Raw genomic sequence first — 19960 nt, 5'->3', positions numbered from 1 at the left:
CAAACAGCTAAATGCATTTGAATGCACAAAAGTTGTCTTCTTTAGTATGCTGGATTTTGGAAAGTTTTATGTGATTAAAGAAATGAGTTTGGGAAAACTTAGCTCATTATTTATTTGTATTTTCTTTGAATAATTCTTTAGGATTTGGCTTTTTTTTCTGCAATGTAAATTGAACTTGCATTATATGTTATTAATTGAAGGATTTATCCTTACAGTAAAGGTATTTTGCTTTTGCTGAGAAATAATACTGATTAATTAAAAAGCTTTTAAAAATTTAAATTAGATTTCCATTTGTTTGTTTTGGTGTAAATGCTTTGGAGTGATAAGATAGACAATGTCACTTATGGATCAAGAAACAAACTCTGATAAGAAAATATTTTCCCATAGTTGATGGCCAGGATGTTAGTATTAGAGAAGGACAATAAAATGAAGTAACATGACAAGAAAAAATCCAGTGACCTGTAATTCTATACATATTTCTTCTTTCAAAAAATAAAGGGAGAATTAAAAATGCACAGTGCTATTAGGTATTAGTCCTGTTGTTGCTGCTCCCACCAAGGTGTTTGACACCTTTCAATTGCGAGCATCCCTATGTCAGGAGTTGTAAAACAGGTTGGAGGTTGTCATGATGTCTTGCCTAAGCAGGTCTCTGTGGGCAATTTCAACTGATGAGCAGTGAGAATGACTGGGACCCTTGAGGAGTGGCCAAGCCTCCCATTCCACCTCTGGGGCAGTTCCCTACACATCTGACAAAACTTGAAGATCATTTTAGAAGTCTTAATGGATGATTGAATGAAAAAAAAAGGAAGATTGAATTGAATAGTACCTGAATAGTACCTGAGGGTTCTTTCTAAAGCAGAACAAGAAATTCAAAGACTTACAGCTCTTGGTATAGTGGGGTGTAGCTGGGGCTAGTTGGGATTTTAAATTTGATTAGAATATTGTGCCAGAATAAAACTCAGCTAAACCTTCCTTTTATTTGGTTTAAGGGTCGTGTTGTGGAAAATATATCAAAAAGGTGTGGTGGGTTCCTGAGACAGCTTAGTCTGAGAGGATGTCTTGGTGTTGGAGACTCCTCTTTAAAGTAAGTAAAATTATTGATGGAGACATCATTTGTTTCCTAATGTGAGCACCAAATGCAATTACATTACTGTTATGTCTGTTTGTATTTCTGAGTCCTGACTGATGACCAAAGTGGGATGCTTAGGTAAGTACTAAATACCTTAGTATTGACTAAATGAGACATGAATTTGAGATCAAAATATAGCTTCTGTTATTTTCTAGAAATGAACTAAGAAATGAAAGCTGTGCTTTTCACAAACATGGCTTTTTCTTTCATTAGGATTATGTTGATATTGCTCCATTTTCAAGTAGTTAAAATGTTTTCAGACTATATTCTGGCTTCATTCAATAGTCAGAGTATCAGGATTAGTGATCATTTTATTGTTTATCATCTAGTCTGGACAAGAGGTGACCCTAGCAATAGGAAGAAGGATAATGACTAGTGCATACACTGAGTGCCTACAAAATCAGGAAAGATCTTGAATTCTTTTTGTGGTCTAAATAAGAACAGACAGGTGACAAGAATATCTTGGGAGGCTCTAGGGAGGACAGTGACTCTTCTTTTACACAGGATATGAACTGAACTGTGCAGTTTCCCAGAAGAATGTTTGAATCCATATAAGCTTTTTCCAATGAAAACTGTTTAGCCAGGTTCCTCTGGATATTTCTGTGAGTAGTTAAACCCTAAAGATCCTACTTCTAGCTGAAGGTGGAGCACCACAAGTGCTTTAGGGCTCAAAGAACATTTGGAGGAGGTCTTGGGGTCTGGCTTTTTGCAGTTATGCTTTCCTCCTCTCTCCCTGGGCTGGATGGTGTTCAGTCTCAAGTACTGTGGTCATTCTCAGGTGGAAAATATAAGCACAAAGATTTTGTTATCAGTAGGCATTAAGCTAGTGTCCTATGACCTTTAGCTATTTCTAAAATTTATAAGTCAATTCTTTAACTTTTGTCTCTAGAGTAAATTCATGCAGCATTGATTTTCAGATACTTGTTCTGAAAGTGATTTTTCCTGTGAGGCTATTTGCATTGAGTTGTTTCCAAATCTATTAGTTTTGTGGGCAATACTAATTTCTCTATTTATCATTCTTCTACATCAACTTTTGAGTAAAATAGCCAATTACTGATGTAGGTATTGGCCATGTAAGCACTGAATGCTTGTGGCAAGTATGTCAGGACATGCCCCATGCTTGAATCTCAGAGGTAGTTTGCTGTTCCTCCAAAGTGGAGCATCTTTCCAAGTGATTTGAAGAGCATCTTGATTGTGCATCTCCCTCCAGTACATTAATTTTGGAATAGCTGTTTTGAGTGTTCAAGTGGAAACTCTCACCAGTATAACTGCTTACTGGGTTTTTTCCTATTGTTTGCAATCCATGCTGTAGAGCCAGAAGTTGTTACCAGCTGAGCATGTAGTCAGATCTGTTAACCAGGGCAAGCCTCCAGACAAAGCTTTTTTTCTGTGTTTCCTTCCCTCCTGCCAATAAAATCCATGCAGCTGAAGGAAACATGGGCATAAAAACAGTGCTCTGAAATGCAATGTAGCTGTAAATATTACTTTGCACAGATGAAAAGAAAATGTATGTATTTCTTCAGGCTAATTAGTGTAATGATATATACAGGCTCTCGGGAGTAAAATAGCTCCAATCATCCTTAAAGTTCATACCCAGTAGTGCACACTGATGCTTTTTAATTTTTAAAATAATAAAGAAGCAATTTGCAGCCTACAGGGCATTCCACTTGTAGTTCAGTAGACTTAGGTCACCCTTTGCTATTGTACCAGGTGGGTCCCTTTATGTTTGCTGTGGGAGCAAGCTCCTTATTAAGACTTGCAAAGGCTTTAGTAATGAGATGTGCAAAATCTCTTCCCAGAAGCCTGATGTTTAACTGATGTAACACTTGAAGATTTCTGTTTATGCCCTTTGAGTGTTTTGTTACAGTATTTGAAGCAAATTCTGGCTTATATATGACAGAAATAACCAATTTGCCCAAGTGGTGTTTGAGAGAGAAACAGCACATTCCTAAGACCAGAAACTTGCAGTAGGAAAAGGAAGAAGCAACCACTGAGACAAATGTGTTTGAAGCATACTTTGCAATTACTCTGAAGGTCAGGCTTTTTGACCAGGGTGGGAGGAGGCATGGGACAGAGCGCACTCTAGTGACTGCTTTGCACTCGGGACATTTTATTAATTCAGCTTTTTGTTGTGTTTTAGGACCTTTGCACAGAACTGCAGAAACATCGAACACTTAAATCTGAATGGGTGCACAAAAATCACTGACAGGTAAGTCAAAGAGGTTTTTTGATTGATGGGAAAATTTGGAAAAAGAAGTAGCTGAAGGTATTTTTAGTGTGTCTGCTGTTTTGCAGCACGTGTTACAGTCTTAGCAGATTCTGTTCCAAGCTGAAACATCTGGATCTGACATCCTGTGTAGCCATCACCAACAGTTCTTTAAAAGGCTTAAGGTAGGAAGATTCAGTGTTCTGTGTTAAAGAGAAGTGTTTAAAGAGCTGTTCAGCATTTAATAAAGTTTAAAAATCAGTGCTGAACATTTATACTGTAAATCAGCATGGGCTGTATTCTATATCTAAGACTTCCGGGGTGTAGACTGTGGTGCTTGTGTGTAGTCTTTTCTCATGACTTTTCTGCAGAGGCCTGGCATAGTCCACTGGCTATCATTAATTTCTAACAGTGCGTTTAATTTGGGTTTCCTACTGTTATGACTATTTGAAGGCTGGATTTAACTTTATGTATTTTTTTAATTCTCCCAGTGAGGGTTGCAGAAATCTGGAACATTTGAATCTTTCCTGGTGTGATCAGATTACGAAGGATGGTATTGAAGCACTGGTGAAAGGGTGTAGTGGACTAAAAGCTCTGTTTCTTAGAGGTTGCACACAGGTACATGATTGCTTGGGTGATCCTTTAGGAATAAAATTTTATTTTGGGATTTTGAAATCTCCATGAATTAAAAAATGTCATTTTTGTTATAGTATTTTTATAGTATATATATACTATATAGTATATATATTGCAAGATGTGTACATTTTTTGGGCTGCTTTGCTGTGCTTTTAATTTCTTGTTTCTCTTCCTATGTCAAATTTAATTACTAAATACAGTTAGAAGATGAAGCATTGAAACACATTCAAAGTCACTGTCATGAGCTTGTAATCCTGAATTTGCAATCGTGTACAGTAAGTATTTGAAGCTTCTGAAGGTACATTCTCTAAAAACAAGAAATAATTTTGAATGCTAATGAATTGAGCTGCTATACAATTAAGTAAGACAGTACATTTCTGCAGTTTACAGGATTTTGTGTGGAATAGTGGTTTTAAATGGGCTGGCAGTTTCTACAGCTGAGTTTTGACTTGAAGGGTTATTTTTTTCCCCTTCATTACATCTTTTAACTGTGGTAAGCTCTAGAGTAAGAATTAACTGTATTCAATCAAATTTCATGAACTGTGTAGCATTTTGGTCTATTGATAATTCTAAGGTTTCTAATTGAGCAGAAGTCATGTTCTGGGCTACATAATAGAGAGTAAAACATAATGGCATCATAACTGAAGATGATTCGGAGCCATTCAGAACCTTCAGGGAGAAGGGCATGCCTTTCCAGTATTAATGGAGAACACATTTATTAATTATGAAATTACTGGAATCATTCATGTACTTTTAATTCAGCTTAGATAACACACATTTTCTTTGCTCTGGTTTATATTGGCTTTTTCATTGTTTCTGATGTGACTTTTCAGGAATGGGAAAGGCCTTCTTTTAGATTTTAAATATATCTAAGTCATTCTTTCCCTTCAAATAAGCCTTAAAAGATATTGAAATAAATTAAAATTTCAGTGTTTTAGTCATGTGGATTTGAATAATGAATTTTTTTTTTAAGTTTTCCACTTTTATTGCTAAAAGGTATCATAAAATCCTGCAAAACCTTCAAATCTGTTTTACAGATTATTCCAGAATGAATGTGACATGGGGACATTTTTTGTTACAATTGAACCTAATAGATTTCTTTGAAGTGTTGAATATTTTTGAGTGTTAGAGATTATTTAAAGTTACATTAAAATTGCAGAAAATAAGAACAATACTAATACAGAGCTTGAGCTTCCATAATATAGATTTAGTGAAAGAGAATTTTTCAGTCTGAAAAATTTTTCAGAATTTTTCAGTAGGTGCCCACTGAAGCTGGGCAGAGAACGGCAGTGAAGTTCCTTCTTTTGGTCAGAACGACACTTAAATAAAGTCAGTACATTATTTCCTCCTTCCTTTTGCTGTCCTTCTCAAAAGTTCTTTATCTGTTGTGTTTTACCTGAGACTAATGAGATATATTTCAGGACAGCCTTTTCTGACTGTTTTTGTGAAAATATCTCAAGAAGTCTGATGATAATCAGTTTTTGTCTCTCCCACTTAACAGCAGCATTGGCACAGAAGTGATTTTTACACAGCAGTTGTCCTTGTGCTTTATATGACCCCCCACTGTAATTCTAGTGACTCTGTTTTATGGGCCCTGTAAAATGCCAGACCAGCTCCAGCAGTTGTGGAATAAACTTGTATTAGCTTTGGAAACTGCAAATCTGAAAGGTACCTTTCTTTAGGGAAAGATTTTAGCAACTTGCAGGGACTTGCAGACATTTTTTAAACACTTTTCTTTCCTGCCAGTGATATGGACATTGAAATCACAAGCAATTTCAGAGTGGAAAACTTTCATATATGACTTGATGGCTTTTTACAGCAGCATAAAATTTATGTAGTCATTGCCTTAAAAGCCGTCCCTTTTGCCAGTAACAGCGCTGTGAGTATTTCTCAAAGCAAACAGAACAGTTCCAGAGAAATAACATGGTTTTGGAGAGTCAAATCCAGAAGTACCTGACTGATTTGGACAGAACTCCAGAATTTATCTTCTTACCTGTAGATTATACAAGTTTTTCTGGATCCTGAAAGAGAAAACGAGACTTCTGATTTTCTGCTGATAATAATTTGACTGAATTAGTCGCAAATCTAAACTTCTGACATTAAAAAATGTTGGGCTAGGGAGAGGGAAGCATAAGATAATCTCCCTTTGTGCCAAGCTACTGCTATTTCTCATCCTGTGTTCATTTAGGAAAGGTTATTTTTGTGGTAAAAGCATCAGAAATATGCTACAGATGTATGAGCATACTCAAATGAGGGGCTTATACAAAGCTTGTGTCTTTTCTATTAAAAATACAGGGGAGGTCTTTGTTCCAATTGCAAGGGTATTATTAAGCCAGGAAATAAAACAACCTGTTTCACACAGCAGAAAAATTAAATTCATAGTGTTAGGAGGAGGAGGAGAGAGAGCTTTTTCCAGAATTGAAGACTTGTAAACAAAATTGTATTTGCACACGCACAGTAACCCAGTTTCTGTTGCTATTTTGTGTGCAGCTGCAATGGGGCTATTTCTTATAGTTCCTGTTTCAGAGAGAAAGCTTTTTTATTCATATTCTTAATTTTGAGTTACTCTTTACAAAATATCTACGACAAAATGTTTTTGAGAAATGAAAAGTCCTCTTTTGAGTTAAATCTTTCATCTAAAGACGACTGTATAGGGTAGGGCAAATCTGGCTTTTACACTTACCTTCTGTAAAGAATGGATTATGTGTAATTGTTTCCCTGTAACTCTTGCTTCAAAAATTATCAGAAGGTGAAGGGTTTTGTGCTTGGGTCCTATTGCTCCAGGGCAAATTAGGTAGTTAGCTCTCCTGCTGTGAGGCTTTGAAATCTCTTTATGCTGTTCCAAACTTACACAGTCACTGGAACAAAAGACCTGGACCCCATCTATATATAAGGAGTAAGCATGATTAAAAAAAAAAAAAAAAAAAAGAAAAATTATAAAACAAAAGCAAAGTGAAAGACAACAACAAACAACTCTCACTTTGTGATTCAGACTGCCTTGGAGTAGGACTTAAGGTCTATGGAAAAATACATAGTAAAGTAGGAATAGTAACTGTTGATTATCTTCAGTGTTATCTTTGTATGTGGTTTCACAACTGTATTTTTTGGTTGAAAATCCAGGTTGCCTTGGTTATATACAGTATGACAGTAGCAATTCAGTGGCAGTGGCTTGAGTTTTGTTCTTGGCCGATTACTTGGTAAGGAAATAACTTCAATGTTATTCTGTATTGCAGCAAATTTCAGATGAAGGCATTGTGAAAATCTGTAAAGGATGCCATAGACTGCAGTCACTCTGTGTTTCAGGCTGTAGCAACCTGACAGATGCTTCTCTCACAGCACTTGGTCTGAACTGTCCAAGGCTGAAGTGAGTATGACACGAGTATGTTCTAGGTCATGTTCTTACTGGCCTGATCTAAGAAATTCACTTCTGAAGATGAACTGCATTTGCAACCTAAACATTAAATACATAAACTTGAGGGCTGATCCTCTGTAGCTTCATATTAATGTAGTTCACTGTACATCAGAAAAACAAGAGTTAATATATAACAAATGAGATGTGCTCAACCCAGCAGTTCAAATCTGTGCTTCTAGCTAAATATTTTAGGTACTAACTACAAGCGAGAAAAAAAATAAGATATAAAGCCCATTACTTTTTTAAAAGCTACAAAGATCAATGGTTGTGTTGTTTCTTTTGATGTTTGTACTGTGATGTGGTTTTATGCAGTCATTTGTCTTAAAAAATAGCTGAATTATATCTGATTATTATATTTAAAGATTTTATTATAAAAGTGCTTTTAATATGTTCTGCAGTACAGCCTGGTGTTCTTAAATTCTGTAATAAAGAGCGCTCATGTTTTTGCAAGCATGGACCAATATTTATGAGAGTTGTTTTGAACAATAGGGGCTTATCAGTTAAAAAATAATAACACATTGGTGTAACTTGTGCAAACACAAATTACATACACTTCCACATTGGTGTAATTTGTGCAAGCATATGTTATGGTGGGCTTTAAAACCAAAGCTCAGTTATGCAGCAGTTCCCTGGTTATGGAGACATATTGAAGAGACAGATAATACTTCTCATTTTAATGTAAATTAAGTAGAAAAATCTTTGGATTACAAATGGCCATTTATGACAGGAACACGCAGGAGTCAGAACTTCTTATCCTTAAATTACAAACCAAGGAGAAATGAGTAGTCTGTAAAAATTAGGGGATGCTGCATTAAAATGCCAGTGTACCATATGGTGACACACAGTGTTCCTTTAGCTGAATGGGTGAAAAAGAGCTTTTGTTACTGTAGAAAACCTGTCCTTAAGACAATTCCAGACTGACAGTCCCCTTTGTGTCCCTGTTCATATTTATTAGAAGCTTAGGAGCCTTTTGGCAAACTTACTGTGGAGTTCCCTAGAAAGCTGTGCTGTTACTGCTGGTCTTTTTCCACCGTTTCTCTCATTTTGTCAATTAGTATCTCAGATGGGAAATAAAAGGAGGTTTAAACTGCTGCTCGGTGTGCAGTTCTTTCCAAGGGCAGTACAAGTTCAGCAGGAATTGTTTTGACTTCAGTAGGAAAACTGTCAGCCACGAGGGGGAATGCGTCTGCTGCTCTGCTGCTGTAATGAGGAGCAGCACAGGGAAAGAAAATGCAGTGATTACTGCTGGGGATTACTGCACGTTGGGAGGACAGAGGATACAGCTGGTTACAGCTAGACTTTTGAGATCATGAATGGAAAGTACTTGATAAAAACTGTCTTTAGAAATCAATGGGAAATGTAATTCCACATTTATTCTGTGGAATTTTAAACTCTAAAATATTCTTCTGAATATTTTAGTGTTGAGTGTGAAAGAAAACTCTGCCTCTGTTGGATTTGCTGGTCCAATTTTTTAATTTTTTTTGTGGAAATTTTTGCATATTTTCTGTGCTGGGCTACTCTTACTTCACTTCAGGATCTTGAATGTCCTATTATGCTGCTTTCCATGATAGTGCTACATTTCCCTTAGGTCAAGCTTTCAAGCAGATCCTTCAGCTGCATTTCTTATCTCACATCAACATACAGATGTCTTGTCATCCCTCTTTACATTTGCTCTTTCAGGTGCGTGGTAGCTTTTTTTTTTTTTCTTTTTTTTTTCTTTTTTTTTTTTTTAATTAGCACTTCTTAATGCTAAAATACTTGTAGGTATTTTGGCAAGGCTTGTCAAGAAAAGCACCTGTGAACCATGAATGCCTTTGTCTGGGTGGGACTGTGAAAGTTAGGATCATTTTCCTTTCAGCCCCACCAGCTGCTAATTCCACATGAGTAGGGCAGAGACATTCCAGGTGTGCCCAAAAAGCAGCTGTAGGCAATGAATGTAATTCTGAGTCTGTCTCCAAGAACATTTCTTCATAAGAGTGGAGAATCTTTAGATATCATTTTGCCTCATCAGCTCCTATTTTAGGTACTTTTTCACAAATCACTAAATGGGAAATTCATGTCAGCTGTAACAGGAAAAAAGAAGAGCTCTCTGTATTTAAGCGCAATCAGTAAAACAAGAAGAAAAATTAGAACATTGCTCATTATTTCCATACTACCCAGTACCTTCCCACCTGTTTTTTTTTTGTTTTTTTTTTTTTTTCATTCTGGGGCCTGATTAATGCAGCATGTGTGTATACAGCTCACTCCCCGTTCTCCTGCCCTGAGTGTCTGCACACCCAGTGTCAGGAAAGCCAGAGCTGCTTGTCTTCTGGTTTCTTATTCTTCTGTTGCTATAGTTGTCTTTTCAATTGGGTATGCAGGAAGTAGCATCCTCATTATTTTGGATATCATTGCAGATGTCATTGCCTCTCCACCCCCCTTTAAAGTCAGCCATGTAATGAGGTGAAGTTTGTAGCAAGTAATTGATGAAAGGATTTAGAAGGGTGACAAATGTGACCTGAATTGTGGGAGCTTTTTTGTGGTGGTGGTGTTTTTCTCCTTCCTATTTGGTATCATAGGCAATTTTCAGAGTAGCTGAGAGTATTTTATGATAGGCTGCTAACTGCCCTTGCTGGAAGGGCACAGAATTACTGAATGTAAGTCTATAAATTAAGTCCCAGAGGTATTAGAACCATCCATTTTGGAAGAGATGCCTGTCTTGTACTTGGCTTGAGTTTCCCTTGTACTTCTGAACCTTGTTGGAGACTGGAACTCTGAAAGTGGCTTTTTAAGCCTGTGGGGCTGTTTAGCTCTAAACTTGGTTGCCCTGTTGCTTATGGCTTGGAAGAACCTGATCCAGTGAAGTTATAGAGCCCCACATCCTGTACTTTGGTGAGGCTGTAATTCATTCATGCACCCAACGTGGCTTTTCCCTTTGCACTTTCTCTCTAGAGAGAGTGTACTAATGACCTCCCAAACCAGTGGAAGGATCTGGAGGTTTCTCGGTATTGCCACATAAAGTTCTTTTGTCCTTTCCCTGCCTCCTCCCTACCAGCAGTGGTTGCTCATCCACTGGCTCATCCACATTAGTTTGTGCTGCTCATCCCATGGCACTGTGGTTTCCCCTTATTCATCTTGGTACTCACTTCACCTGCAAAGGAAAGTGTTCGTTAAAAAAGGACAAAGAAAACAGAGACAACATCATTAGTGGGATGGAGGCCTGTTGTGCATAATAGTTGTGTTATTTGGGGCAGTTCATCTTCTGGGTAGGTTTTTTTTTTTTTGTCAGTACTGCTTCCCAGTGCTTCTTGGAAGAGTGTTAGGATTATCTTTCTAAAACGCTGTCATTTTCTCTAAGGTTGTGTTGATATAGTTTGTTGTTCTTACTCTGGGCCTGGAGATGTTTAGCTCCATGCTTTCTGGTAACTTGCTTCACTGTGCTTCATGCAGAGGCTCTGAGGGGATTTCTAGTAAGCACTTTCTCAGTTTTGTGGTTTCCCAGCAGCCTGTGCTTAGATAACGGGTTTTAGATCCAGGCTTCATCTGCATTTTCCTTAACTCAGGGTTTATTTTCCCTTATCTTTCCTCAGATAACACATGAGAAAACTCGATCACTATGCTTTTAGTGAAACAAGAGGTTAAAATAACCCTAATTGTGTACAATTTTTTTCCACTTATGTTCTCTGACTGTCGGAATCTTCTGGTAAACTGGATTAAAAGTCTGCTTTTTAATTTGAAATCACTGTGAAATGTAGGAGGAGGGGGTGTGTGGTGTGTGTGTGTGTATATACACATACTTTTGCTATTGAGAACTTTTAAGTTGCAGAAGACAGATTTGTATCTCAAATGCATTTGGTTTTCTCTATGTTAATGTTTTCTTTAACATTTAAAACTTTTCCAGGATTTTGGAAGCTGCAAGATGTTCACATCTCACAGATGCTGGGTTTACCCTTCTCGCACAGGTAAGGGTCATTTCAGAAGGTTACAGCTCGCCCTGTTTCATTGCTGCTGAGCCGCTGAGAATTGATGTAGTCCTGCTGGGAAGCAATATGAGAAGGGAAAAATTAAAGTAGAAAGAAGCCAGTGGAGGAGGGGACTAAAAAGCTGGTTTATTTCTGGATTATACTTAGATCTGCAACTTGATCTAATTTGCCATCATTGCATTTTTCACTTTTTTCTTCTTTTTTAATTTGTTTCAGTTGTGTTTATTACACTTAACATAATTCTAAACTCGTATTATGTATTCTAGCCAAATTTTCCTTGTGATATTTACATCAGAAAAGTAGCATATAATAGATTGTTCTGAAGATAACTTTAAATTATAGATCACTTACATTAAACATTATAAACTATAAGCACCAGTGCCCTGGTTCATGCTGTAAATATATACAGTAAGCATATTGGTGGTGTCAAATGCTTCATGTTAGACTTGAGTGTTTGCTGGTTAGGAAAACTGAGTACAAAAATTATACTCTATAAAGGGGATTTATGCTTCTGATATTTAAAGTGACTGAAAAGGGGTGGTTTTTAGGTAGCCACAGTGGTTAAACAGAGTGTTTTTCTGATTGTCCAGCACTACATCCTCAGGCTCTTGGTAGTCACCTCAAGCCTCCTCTTTAAGCCTTTTTTTTTCTATTCCTGGAAAAAAATGGATTAGGAATTGAGCCTAGCTTTGGCACTGTGTGGTCTGCTGCAAGGTCACAAGGTTACATTCTTTTTTTGAAATTAGTCATGATCAGATATTGAAAGCACTTGTGAAGGCTGGCTGGGGGTCTTTCAGAATGTTGCTCTGAGAAAATTGTTTGTGTAGGTGTAATACGCAGCTTCCTTCCACTCTTAAAGTAGACCCTATTTTAATATTTTCAGCATTCATTGGCAAAGTAATTTGGTTTTAAGGCTTCTTTCTAATATATGACAACAAAGACAAATGTGCCATGGGCTTAAGTGTATTCCAGATGAGTTAGGTGCAGCTGATAAATGCAGAAGTTGGATTCGTGTGTGTGCAGATGAGCTGGCTCAGAGCTGGCTGTAAATACCATGGGTTTGGAGTGAGGAGGGAAGGGAAGCAGGGCTGCTGAGCACTGCTATGTCCTGTTCAAATCTTACAGGACAAGGAGGAGACATTTTACTTCATAGGAGAAAGGCTGAAATTTAGACATTTCAGAGGGAGGTGGGGTATTGCTTGTTAATTCATCTGTTTATTTCATTTAACAGGTTTTTTTTTTGGTCTTTTGATAGTGATCAAATATTTGAAGGGCTTTAGATCACAGTTTCCTCTTGCAAGATGTGCTGTCCTATCCTATAAGTCCTGTGAATGATTTTATGTCTATATGTTGTTTTAGTTCATTTTTTTGCTTATCTGTTAATTTTTTGTTTATTGTAGAATTGCCATGAGCTGGAGAAGATGGACTTGGAAGAATGTGTTTTGGTGAGATTTAATATGAAAAGGAATATTGAATGTCCAGTGTAAGAATGCAATACATTAACACCTTTGTCTAGGTGTTCTTTGGTTTTTATAAATAGTGTTGTGTTTATGGTAGAAAATAAAAATAATTATTGGGAAATTCTATACAGGGAAATACTTGGAGAGTAACAGGTGATGAGTTTTTTTCCAGAAATAACAGAACCCTCATCTAGTAGAGAAAGAGGTACTTTACTGGAGGGTTGCCTCTCCTGCTGTCTGTTGCTTATGGCTGATGTTTGTTTTCTTTTATTCCCAGATAACTGACAGCACATTGATACAACTTTCCATACACTGTCCTAAACTTCAAGCATTGGTAAGTGTAACTCCTGGTCTGCAGCCTGTGGTTCTGCCCCACGACACACACACAGACAACTCCTGCAGTACAAACCCAGGCTGTTCACTCTGTGTCTAGAAATAATTCTGGATGTACAGAGACACTGTGCAAAATATGTGCAAGTTTCATAAGTACATTACTCCTAAAATATTTACATGCGTTGTGGGATTAAAAAAATGTTACCAAATCAGTGAGTAAAAACCAGAAAGCTTTTATTTTATGGTTAACATCTGTTAATATTTGTTAATATTTGATTTTATGTTAACATCTGTTAATATCTGTTAATAATCTGTTAATATTTGATTCCTTACATATTTGATTTAACTTAAAGCACTTAGATCCTTTATGGATATTCTCAAGTGTTCAGTAATGGTTTTCTTAGAGAGTATGACACTTCACATCAAATATTGAATAAACAAAACCACACAGAGAAGATAAATGCAATCACTCTGTAAGCATGCAAGCACTTTCTTCCAAGCACTTTTTTACATTTACATAATAAATTATGGAAGCTTTCCTTGGACTTGACTTTTGAACATAATTGGAGAGGATTGAGAGTGGGGTACCCTGCTTATTGGATTTCAAAGAACTGTTTTCTAGGGAGTGGTAGCTTAGATCTTTCAGATCATCAAAACCAATTCAAGGTAACATAAATTTGTTTGTTCTTCAATCAAGGTACTTGAAAATAGCTGGATTGTTCTTACAGTAGGAGCTCCTGTATTTCAGGCCAGTTGTCCTTTTAGTTTACATTCGTTATAACTACTTAGATCTACATGAGAGAGCAAGTATCTTTATAATCTGTTCTTAGATGGGATTAAAGGAAGGTGTTCTGCTTCCTTAATTAAATTGTGTTATGATTAGTGTTACCCAGTGTTACTAAGGTAGCAACATGAGGAAGGATGGCTTTTAAAAGGAGCTTGTTCACTATTTAATATTGTTGTTTTTTTATTTTTCCTTATTAATTGTCCAGCTTCATTTCTGAACCATCATTCTTGATGTTAAACCAAATCAGTTGTCAGGAGCTGTGGAGCCATTTATATGGGAAACGTTTTTATATTGTAATCCCAGTTGCAGGCAGTTCTTGCAAGAGGTCTTTTGTACCAGTTCTGTCAGTACTTCAACAGAGATTCCATAAAACCTCATAAATCCCAAGCATTTTTTTCTGAGCCTGCTCCTCTTTTCTGGCCTTTGTGTGTTTGCCCACGGAGAGGGAAATATGGCATTGGTAAAACGTCACAGCTTTTCAAAGGGAATCAGAAAACTTGATTTCTTTGGTATATATATATATATATATATACCTTTATATATAAACTGTGGATAGGAAGGATACATACTCAGAGCTTGTGTGTGGACAGCAGTGGCTGAGAATTACGGGAAAAGACAAGACAAGGCAGGCAGGTGCCAAATACAGTGCATGAGCTAATCTTGGTGCTTCCAATGTCCCGTAAATTCCTTTGCAGCTGTACTTTAGTGTATATGCAGTTAGAGCAAACATGTTGGAGTTGCAGAGATCCACTTTGGATTTGCTTTTGTCATGTTTGGAGACTCAGTAGATGGTGGAAATAGGCAAATGGTCAGTATTAGAGTGCTGTATTGCCTAATGTACTCAAATAATTTCTGGTTAAAGTATTTAATTGTACATTTAAATTGGTAGAGAAACTGTGAAACACTCATGATAGTCCTGAGGATGAGAAGACAATTGAATTCTTCACAGCATGTGAAGTTCTCATAGTATGTCATGCCATACTTGATTTATGCAAAGCATTTAGTATGTATTAACAACAATAACAACAAAACCTAAAAAGAATTTGACCATATCTCTTTGTTCTTAAGATTTCAAGCAATTGTGTTTGTAAACTTCCACACTATTAATGCTTTTTAGCAGGCTTCGGGAGTCAGAAAAATCCTGTGGTTTACTATGAAGTGTGTATAATTTGGCATATTTGTTCTACAAAGTTCTGCAAACTCAGCTGTACATCTTGTATTGTCCTTGCAGTACCAAATACTGTGTCCCAGGAAAGCTGATTTTATAAGCTGCTTACTTCCTGGGGTTGAACACTCCTAATTAGCCAACAGCTTCACGCAACCTCCTCTCCTTCCTTGGAACAGCAGGTCTGTTATGAATGTTGGTTAACCCCACAGCTGCTGATTGTCCCCAGGCTCTGAGCCAAACCAAGTGCTCAGAGCACGTACACAGAGAAAGGAGGGACTTGATGTCTTTGAGGACTTGAGAGACTGCCTGAATGGGTGGCAGGAGTTAAAACAATGTTGGTAGGGGCAAGGGCTTCATTTCTGCTGTCTTTTGGAGACAGTTTCCCTTGTGGTGTTCCTTGGAGTCCCTGCTGGCTGCTCACACTTGGCATGTAAAATTGGACCAGCTGGAGCTGAAGGGAAGCTGCCAAGGTGGATCCCGTCAGACTCCAGGGGAGATGCAGACCTGTCTCCCAGCCTTTCTTGGGTTCCCTGTTCATTCTGTAGAGCAAAGGCAAAAAATGTTGAGGGCAAATTGTTTCGAAGAGCAGGACAGACCCCATGTGTCTGGTAGCAGGAAGGAAATGCTCATGACTGTAGCTGAGGTGAAGAAAGGTTGGAAGTCCCCAGGTTGCATGGTCAGACTGGAATGAAAAGATGTGTTGTACCCAGAGAGGGGAAAAGTTACATGTTAGAGTTGGGGGATTGGTAGGAGGTCCTTTTGAGCACTGCTATTTGCTTACTCTGAGTTAAAACACGCTTTTGGACTGCTGCAAGTGTTTTTTCATCAGTTGCTGTCTGAAAAAAAACAATTTGGGGCAAGGAAATGCTACTTCAGAACCAGGCACCATTAGACTTAGGTACAAGTACAGGCAAAACCCAGGGCTGAGCATAAAGCAAGGCACTAGTTCAGAGCCAAGGGCAAGAGGAGTAGAGTTCACAGATCCTGCACATTTCACTGGGTAAAACTTGAGAGCATTCATTTCAGTGGTGACAAAGAGTGAGTTTTTTAAGCCGCCTCTGAGGAATGTCTGTTTCCTGTTGTTGTCATCATCCGTGCTTCTCCAAAAGTCATGAATTCCCTAAAGAAATGAGGAGAGTGCATCATGTGGTGCCACTGCCCGAGATGCAACATCATTTTCCGTGTTCTTCAAATTCAAGGGAGTAAAAAAATATGCTGAAGAGGAGCAGATTTTTTTGGTTTATTATGCTGACTGGTGCAGAAAAGATTGCTCCTGCAGCTGTACAAGATGTTTATTGTTCCTTGTCTGTACAGCCTGAGGTGCCAAATGTTCCTGGCTTATTTTTCTTTGAGATGGTTATTTGGCAAATCAGTCTGTTGTGATTGTTCTCTATCTGTGTGGACTTGCACAGGCTTGGTCCTGGTGTATGTATGAGAACATGGCAGCTGTGAAACAGTAACCCCTGAGCAGATACTCATCTATTCCCGTATGTTCTCGATCATCCTGTAAAGTTGTTTCTGGCACGGTGCTGTTTGCACTGTGTGGGACAATTGGAAGAGAATTCCCACATTCATAGAGAGCAAAGGGGCCCGAAGAGTTTTGCCAGTGATGTGTTTTGGGACTCAGCTCATTTTGAAGCAAATTTAAAATCAAGTACAGCCATTTTGTTAAGTAGAGCAGTTTCTTTTTTTTTACTTTTATGGATTTCAGCTGTGTATTATTTATAGTTATTTAACCACTGAAGTGAAGGAAGTTGAAGAGGACTTCTGATGTCCAGAGGCTCAAGTAACTTAGGACTGAGGGATGTTGTTAATTGTTTGCCTCTGTTTTAGAGCTTATCTCACTGTGAACTTATCACTGATGATGGGATTCTTCATCTGAGCAACAGCACGTGTGGGCATGAGAGGCTGCAGGTGCTGGAGCTCGATAACTGTCTCCTCATCACGGATGTGACTCTGGAACACCTGGAGAACTGCCACAACCTGGAGAGAATTGAGCTGTACGACTGTCAGCAAGTCACACGAGCTGGAATCAAACGGATCAGAGTATGTGTTTCCTGGCTTGTTCCCATGGAAAAGCCAGAGCTGTTGGTACTGCTTGAGACTGTAGGAATCCTAAAGATGTCCCAGGCAAGGACAGCTGGATAAACTGTCTGTCCTTCTGTTAGGTCCCCAAGTGTGTAACTTCCCTCTACGAATAGCAATAATTATGAGTTCTAACTTATGACCTTTTGCTGTTGGAATCTTGAGCTCTTATCTTCTGCCTTCTGTATTTTTTTCCAGGTAAAGTCCTCTGTTTTTAGGATGGTGTAGTGCCATGCTAAATCCTACATATATGTTAATACACAGAGCCAATAGTAAAACATCTGCATGGATATTTCACTTGATGGGCTGTAGGGCCCTCAGGCCCTGGAATCCAGCCCCAAACCTTTTCCCTGAGTATCTAACCCATTAGGTCAGGGACCACCTGCATTGTGGAGGTAGCATTTTAGCCTTGAAGTTAAACTTGTCTGTGGCTTTGTAATCCAAATTTGCATCCAAACACTTTTGCATCTGGAAAGATCATCCCTGATAGTGACTCAAATTGGAGGCAGAAGCACAATTTTATTTCATTCTGCTTTCCAGAATGAGAACAGCAGCAGAAATATGGGAGACGTGGTTCAGAGAAGTTGTCCCTCAGTAGCCAGGGTCCACCCTCTCACCTCTGCAGCAAAACATGTGCCTCTCCTGATGCGTAGCTGTCTTGGCTCATCAATGCTTTGTTGGGGAACCAGAGGGATCCCTGTGCAAGTTGAGTGCCCAGACACTGGTGAGCCTTAGCGGGGTGGTCATGAGGAAGTACATGTGAGGAGAGGACAGCTTGGCTAGTATCCACTGTATAGATGCTTTCTTCATAGCTAACTAACCTTAATGAGAGAGTCCTTGCTGACACAAAGTTGAGGTGTGCTGCTTCTCTTTTCAATTCTGTTCTTTTCTCTCCCATTATAATGCAGCCTTTTCACCCACAGGCTCATCTACCTCATGTGAAAGTTCATGCTTACTTTGCTCCAGTAACTCCCCCTCCGTCGGTCGGAGGGAGCGGACAGCGCCTCTGCAGATGCTGTATTATCCTCTGACAGTGAGTGCAGCCACACAGAAAATGTTGTTGAAGAATGCGACAGCAAGTCAGCGGAAGGAGTCAAGTTTCCTGACAAGTTCTAATGGTGGTGTTTGGTCATCCAGTTTTGTGACAAGAAAAGCATTTTTTTTTTCCAGGTAAAAATCTTAACGTAATGTGCAGCTGTGGATTAAGTTGGTGATGCTTTGGTTTGTATTAGTAACTCCTTCCTTCTGTTGGCATGAGAACTGCAGTACCGTGTCAAATGTGCGGGCATTGCAGCATAGCAGCTACTTGGTGGAAGTTCACAAAACTTGGAAGTTAATTTGCATTTGTCAGCACTACTTGCACTACTTGGTGTGAAGTTCTGCTGTAACGTGGGGCTCAAGGCTGCCACGCCAAGGAACTGAGCCTGCTGTTCTGTAATATACACCACAGATCGAGTATCAGGTTTTAAGGACAAATCAGCTTTAGCAGATATTGACCAAAAAATGCAAAGTAATCATAAGCTCTTACAGTGAAACAGCAGCTTGTTCTTTTTCATGATTCAGCTTCATATTTAATTATGTAACAGGACATAATAGGTAATGTCAAAAGGTAAGGTAGTACCACAAGTTACCCATAGAACTAGAAACACTTCCCAAGTTCTTGGACTTGGTTCAGTTGAACTCTGCTGGTACAAAGCTTGCCTGTCGCCGACGCACATTCTGCCCGATGCCATCGGCCTTGAATGGGGTGAGAAATCCACTGTGCACTCTACTGTACCTGCTGCCACAGCCATCCATGGTGCTTTCGCTAACGCCACCCCCGCGTCCTCTGGGACCGCTGCAGGGTGGAAGGAAAGGATGCAGTGCTTCCAGGAGGGATGTAGCACACATGCTTTTCTACGGATGAATGGAACACAGGTTCAGCTACAGAAGACAGGATGGAGCAAGGAGTTCAGTTTGGCCACCCATTTTAGGGACAAGCATGTGAGCTCATCAGTCTGTAGGCAGGAGTTGAACCATACCAAACCTGTGGTTTTCAAATGTAGAAAGCCAAACTCTTTGCATTTGGTTGAGAAGCTGTCAGCTTCTGAATGATAATAATAATGACGATAAAAATCTGTGTATTAACTCTTAAGGCCATGCTTTCATCCTTAGTTTTTCAGTGCTAGACGATTAGACAAACTTTTATATTAAGCAATTTAATTATCTGAGAGAAACTACTCGACAATTCAGAAAGCTTTTTTTGTGTAAGTTTGACTCTGTGTGTGTGTGTGTGTGTATATTTTAAGAGTTCGGGCCTGTGTTTACTGAAAATTAAAAAGCAGTTGGAAAAGCTACTACTGGATAGTACTGCCATTTCTCCCCTGCAAATTTTAAACAATTTCTCAAAAGGAGTGAGTGTGAACATGAACTTCTGTGGCCAGCAATGGCTGGGTTGTGTGGACTCACGGAGCATGGGGATGGTAAATTAAGATCGCAGCTTTGGAGTTAAATTACAACTTAGACTACAGTACATGGATTTCTTTACTTTTACAAAGTAAGCCAATCTGGACTTCTTTTGCACAGTAGTGGAGTACTGTTACAATCATAAGAGTTCCATTCAGACACTGCTGGTCTCATGAGAGTTTTAATTAGATTTTATTCTCGATTGTACCAGGGCAGTCATTGGTACCAATATGTCAAGATGTGTTGCCTTGTGTTGGCTCATTTTTTTTTCTAAGACCATAATGAACCTTGTAAGTCTATTGCATTGAATATGTACAAAAACAAATGGAACCTACTC

The 19960-nt window shown here is 38.6% G+C and overlaps 1 protein-coding gene across 2 annotated transcripts in view; it reads left to right on the top strand.

Annotated features, from left to right (window-relative positions):
• Positions 1 to 19514, top strand: part of FBXL2 (F-box and leucine rich repeat protein 2) — a 51584-nt gene extending 32070 nt beyond the window's left edge. Inside the window, exons 5-15 of one of the 2 annotated variants that reach the window (XM_030265276.4) lie at positions 990 to 1084; positions 3270 to 3338; positions 3425 to 3520; positions 3827 to 3953; positions 4172 to 4246; positions 7205 to 7335; positions 11264 to 11324; positions 12746 to 12790; positions 13083 to 13139; positions 16927 to 17139; positions 18102 to 19514. In XM_030265276.4, the coding sequence (XP_030121136.1) occupies positions 990 to 1084; positions 3270 to 3338; positions 3425 to 3520; positions 3827 to 3953; positions 4172 to 4246; positions 7205 to 7335; positions 11264 to 11324; positions 12746 to 12790; positions 13083 to 13139; positions 16927 to 17139; positions 18102 to 18209 (1077 nt within the window). In that variant the 3' untranslated portion in view covers positions 18210 to 19514. Of the gene's footprint in view, positions 1 to 989; positions 1085 to 3269; positions 3339 to 3405; positions 3521 to 3826; positions 3954 to 4171; positions 4247 to 7204; positions 7336 to 11263; positions 11325 to 12745; positions 12791 to 13082; positions 13140 to 16926; positions 17140 to 18101 lie in introns of both variants that reach the window. The other variant, XM_030265277.4, reaches the window with a different exon arrangement.
• Positions 19515 to 19960: the final 446 nt, after the last annotated feature.

Source organism: Taeniopygia guttata, chromosome 2 (assembly GCF_048771995.1).
Source record: "Taeniopygia guttata chromosome 2, bTaeGut7.mat, whole genome shotgun sequence".
Taxonomy (NCBI): Eukaryota; Metazoa; Chordata; class Aves; order Passeriformes; family Estrildidae; genus Taeniopygia; species Taeniopygia guttata.
The sequence above is the reverse complement of the archived record's forward strand: the minus strand, read 5'-3'. Positions and strand labels throughout refer to the sequence as shown.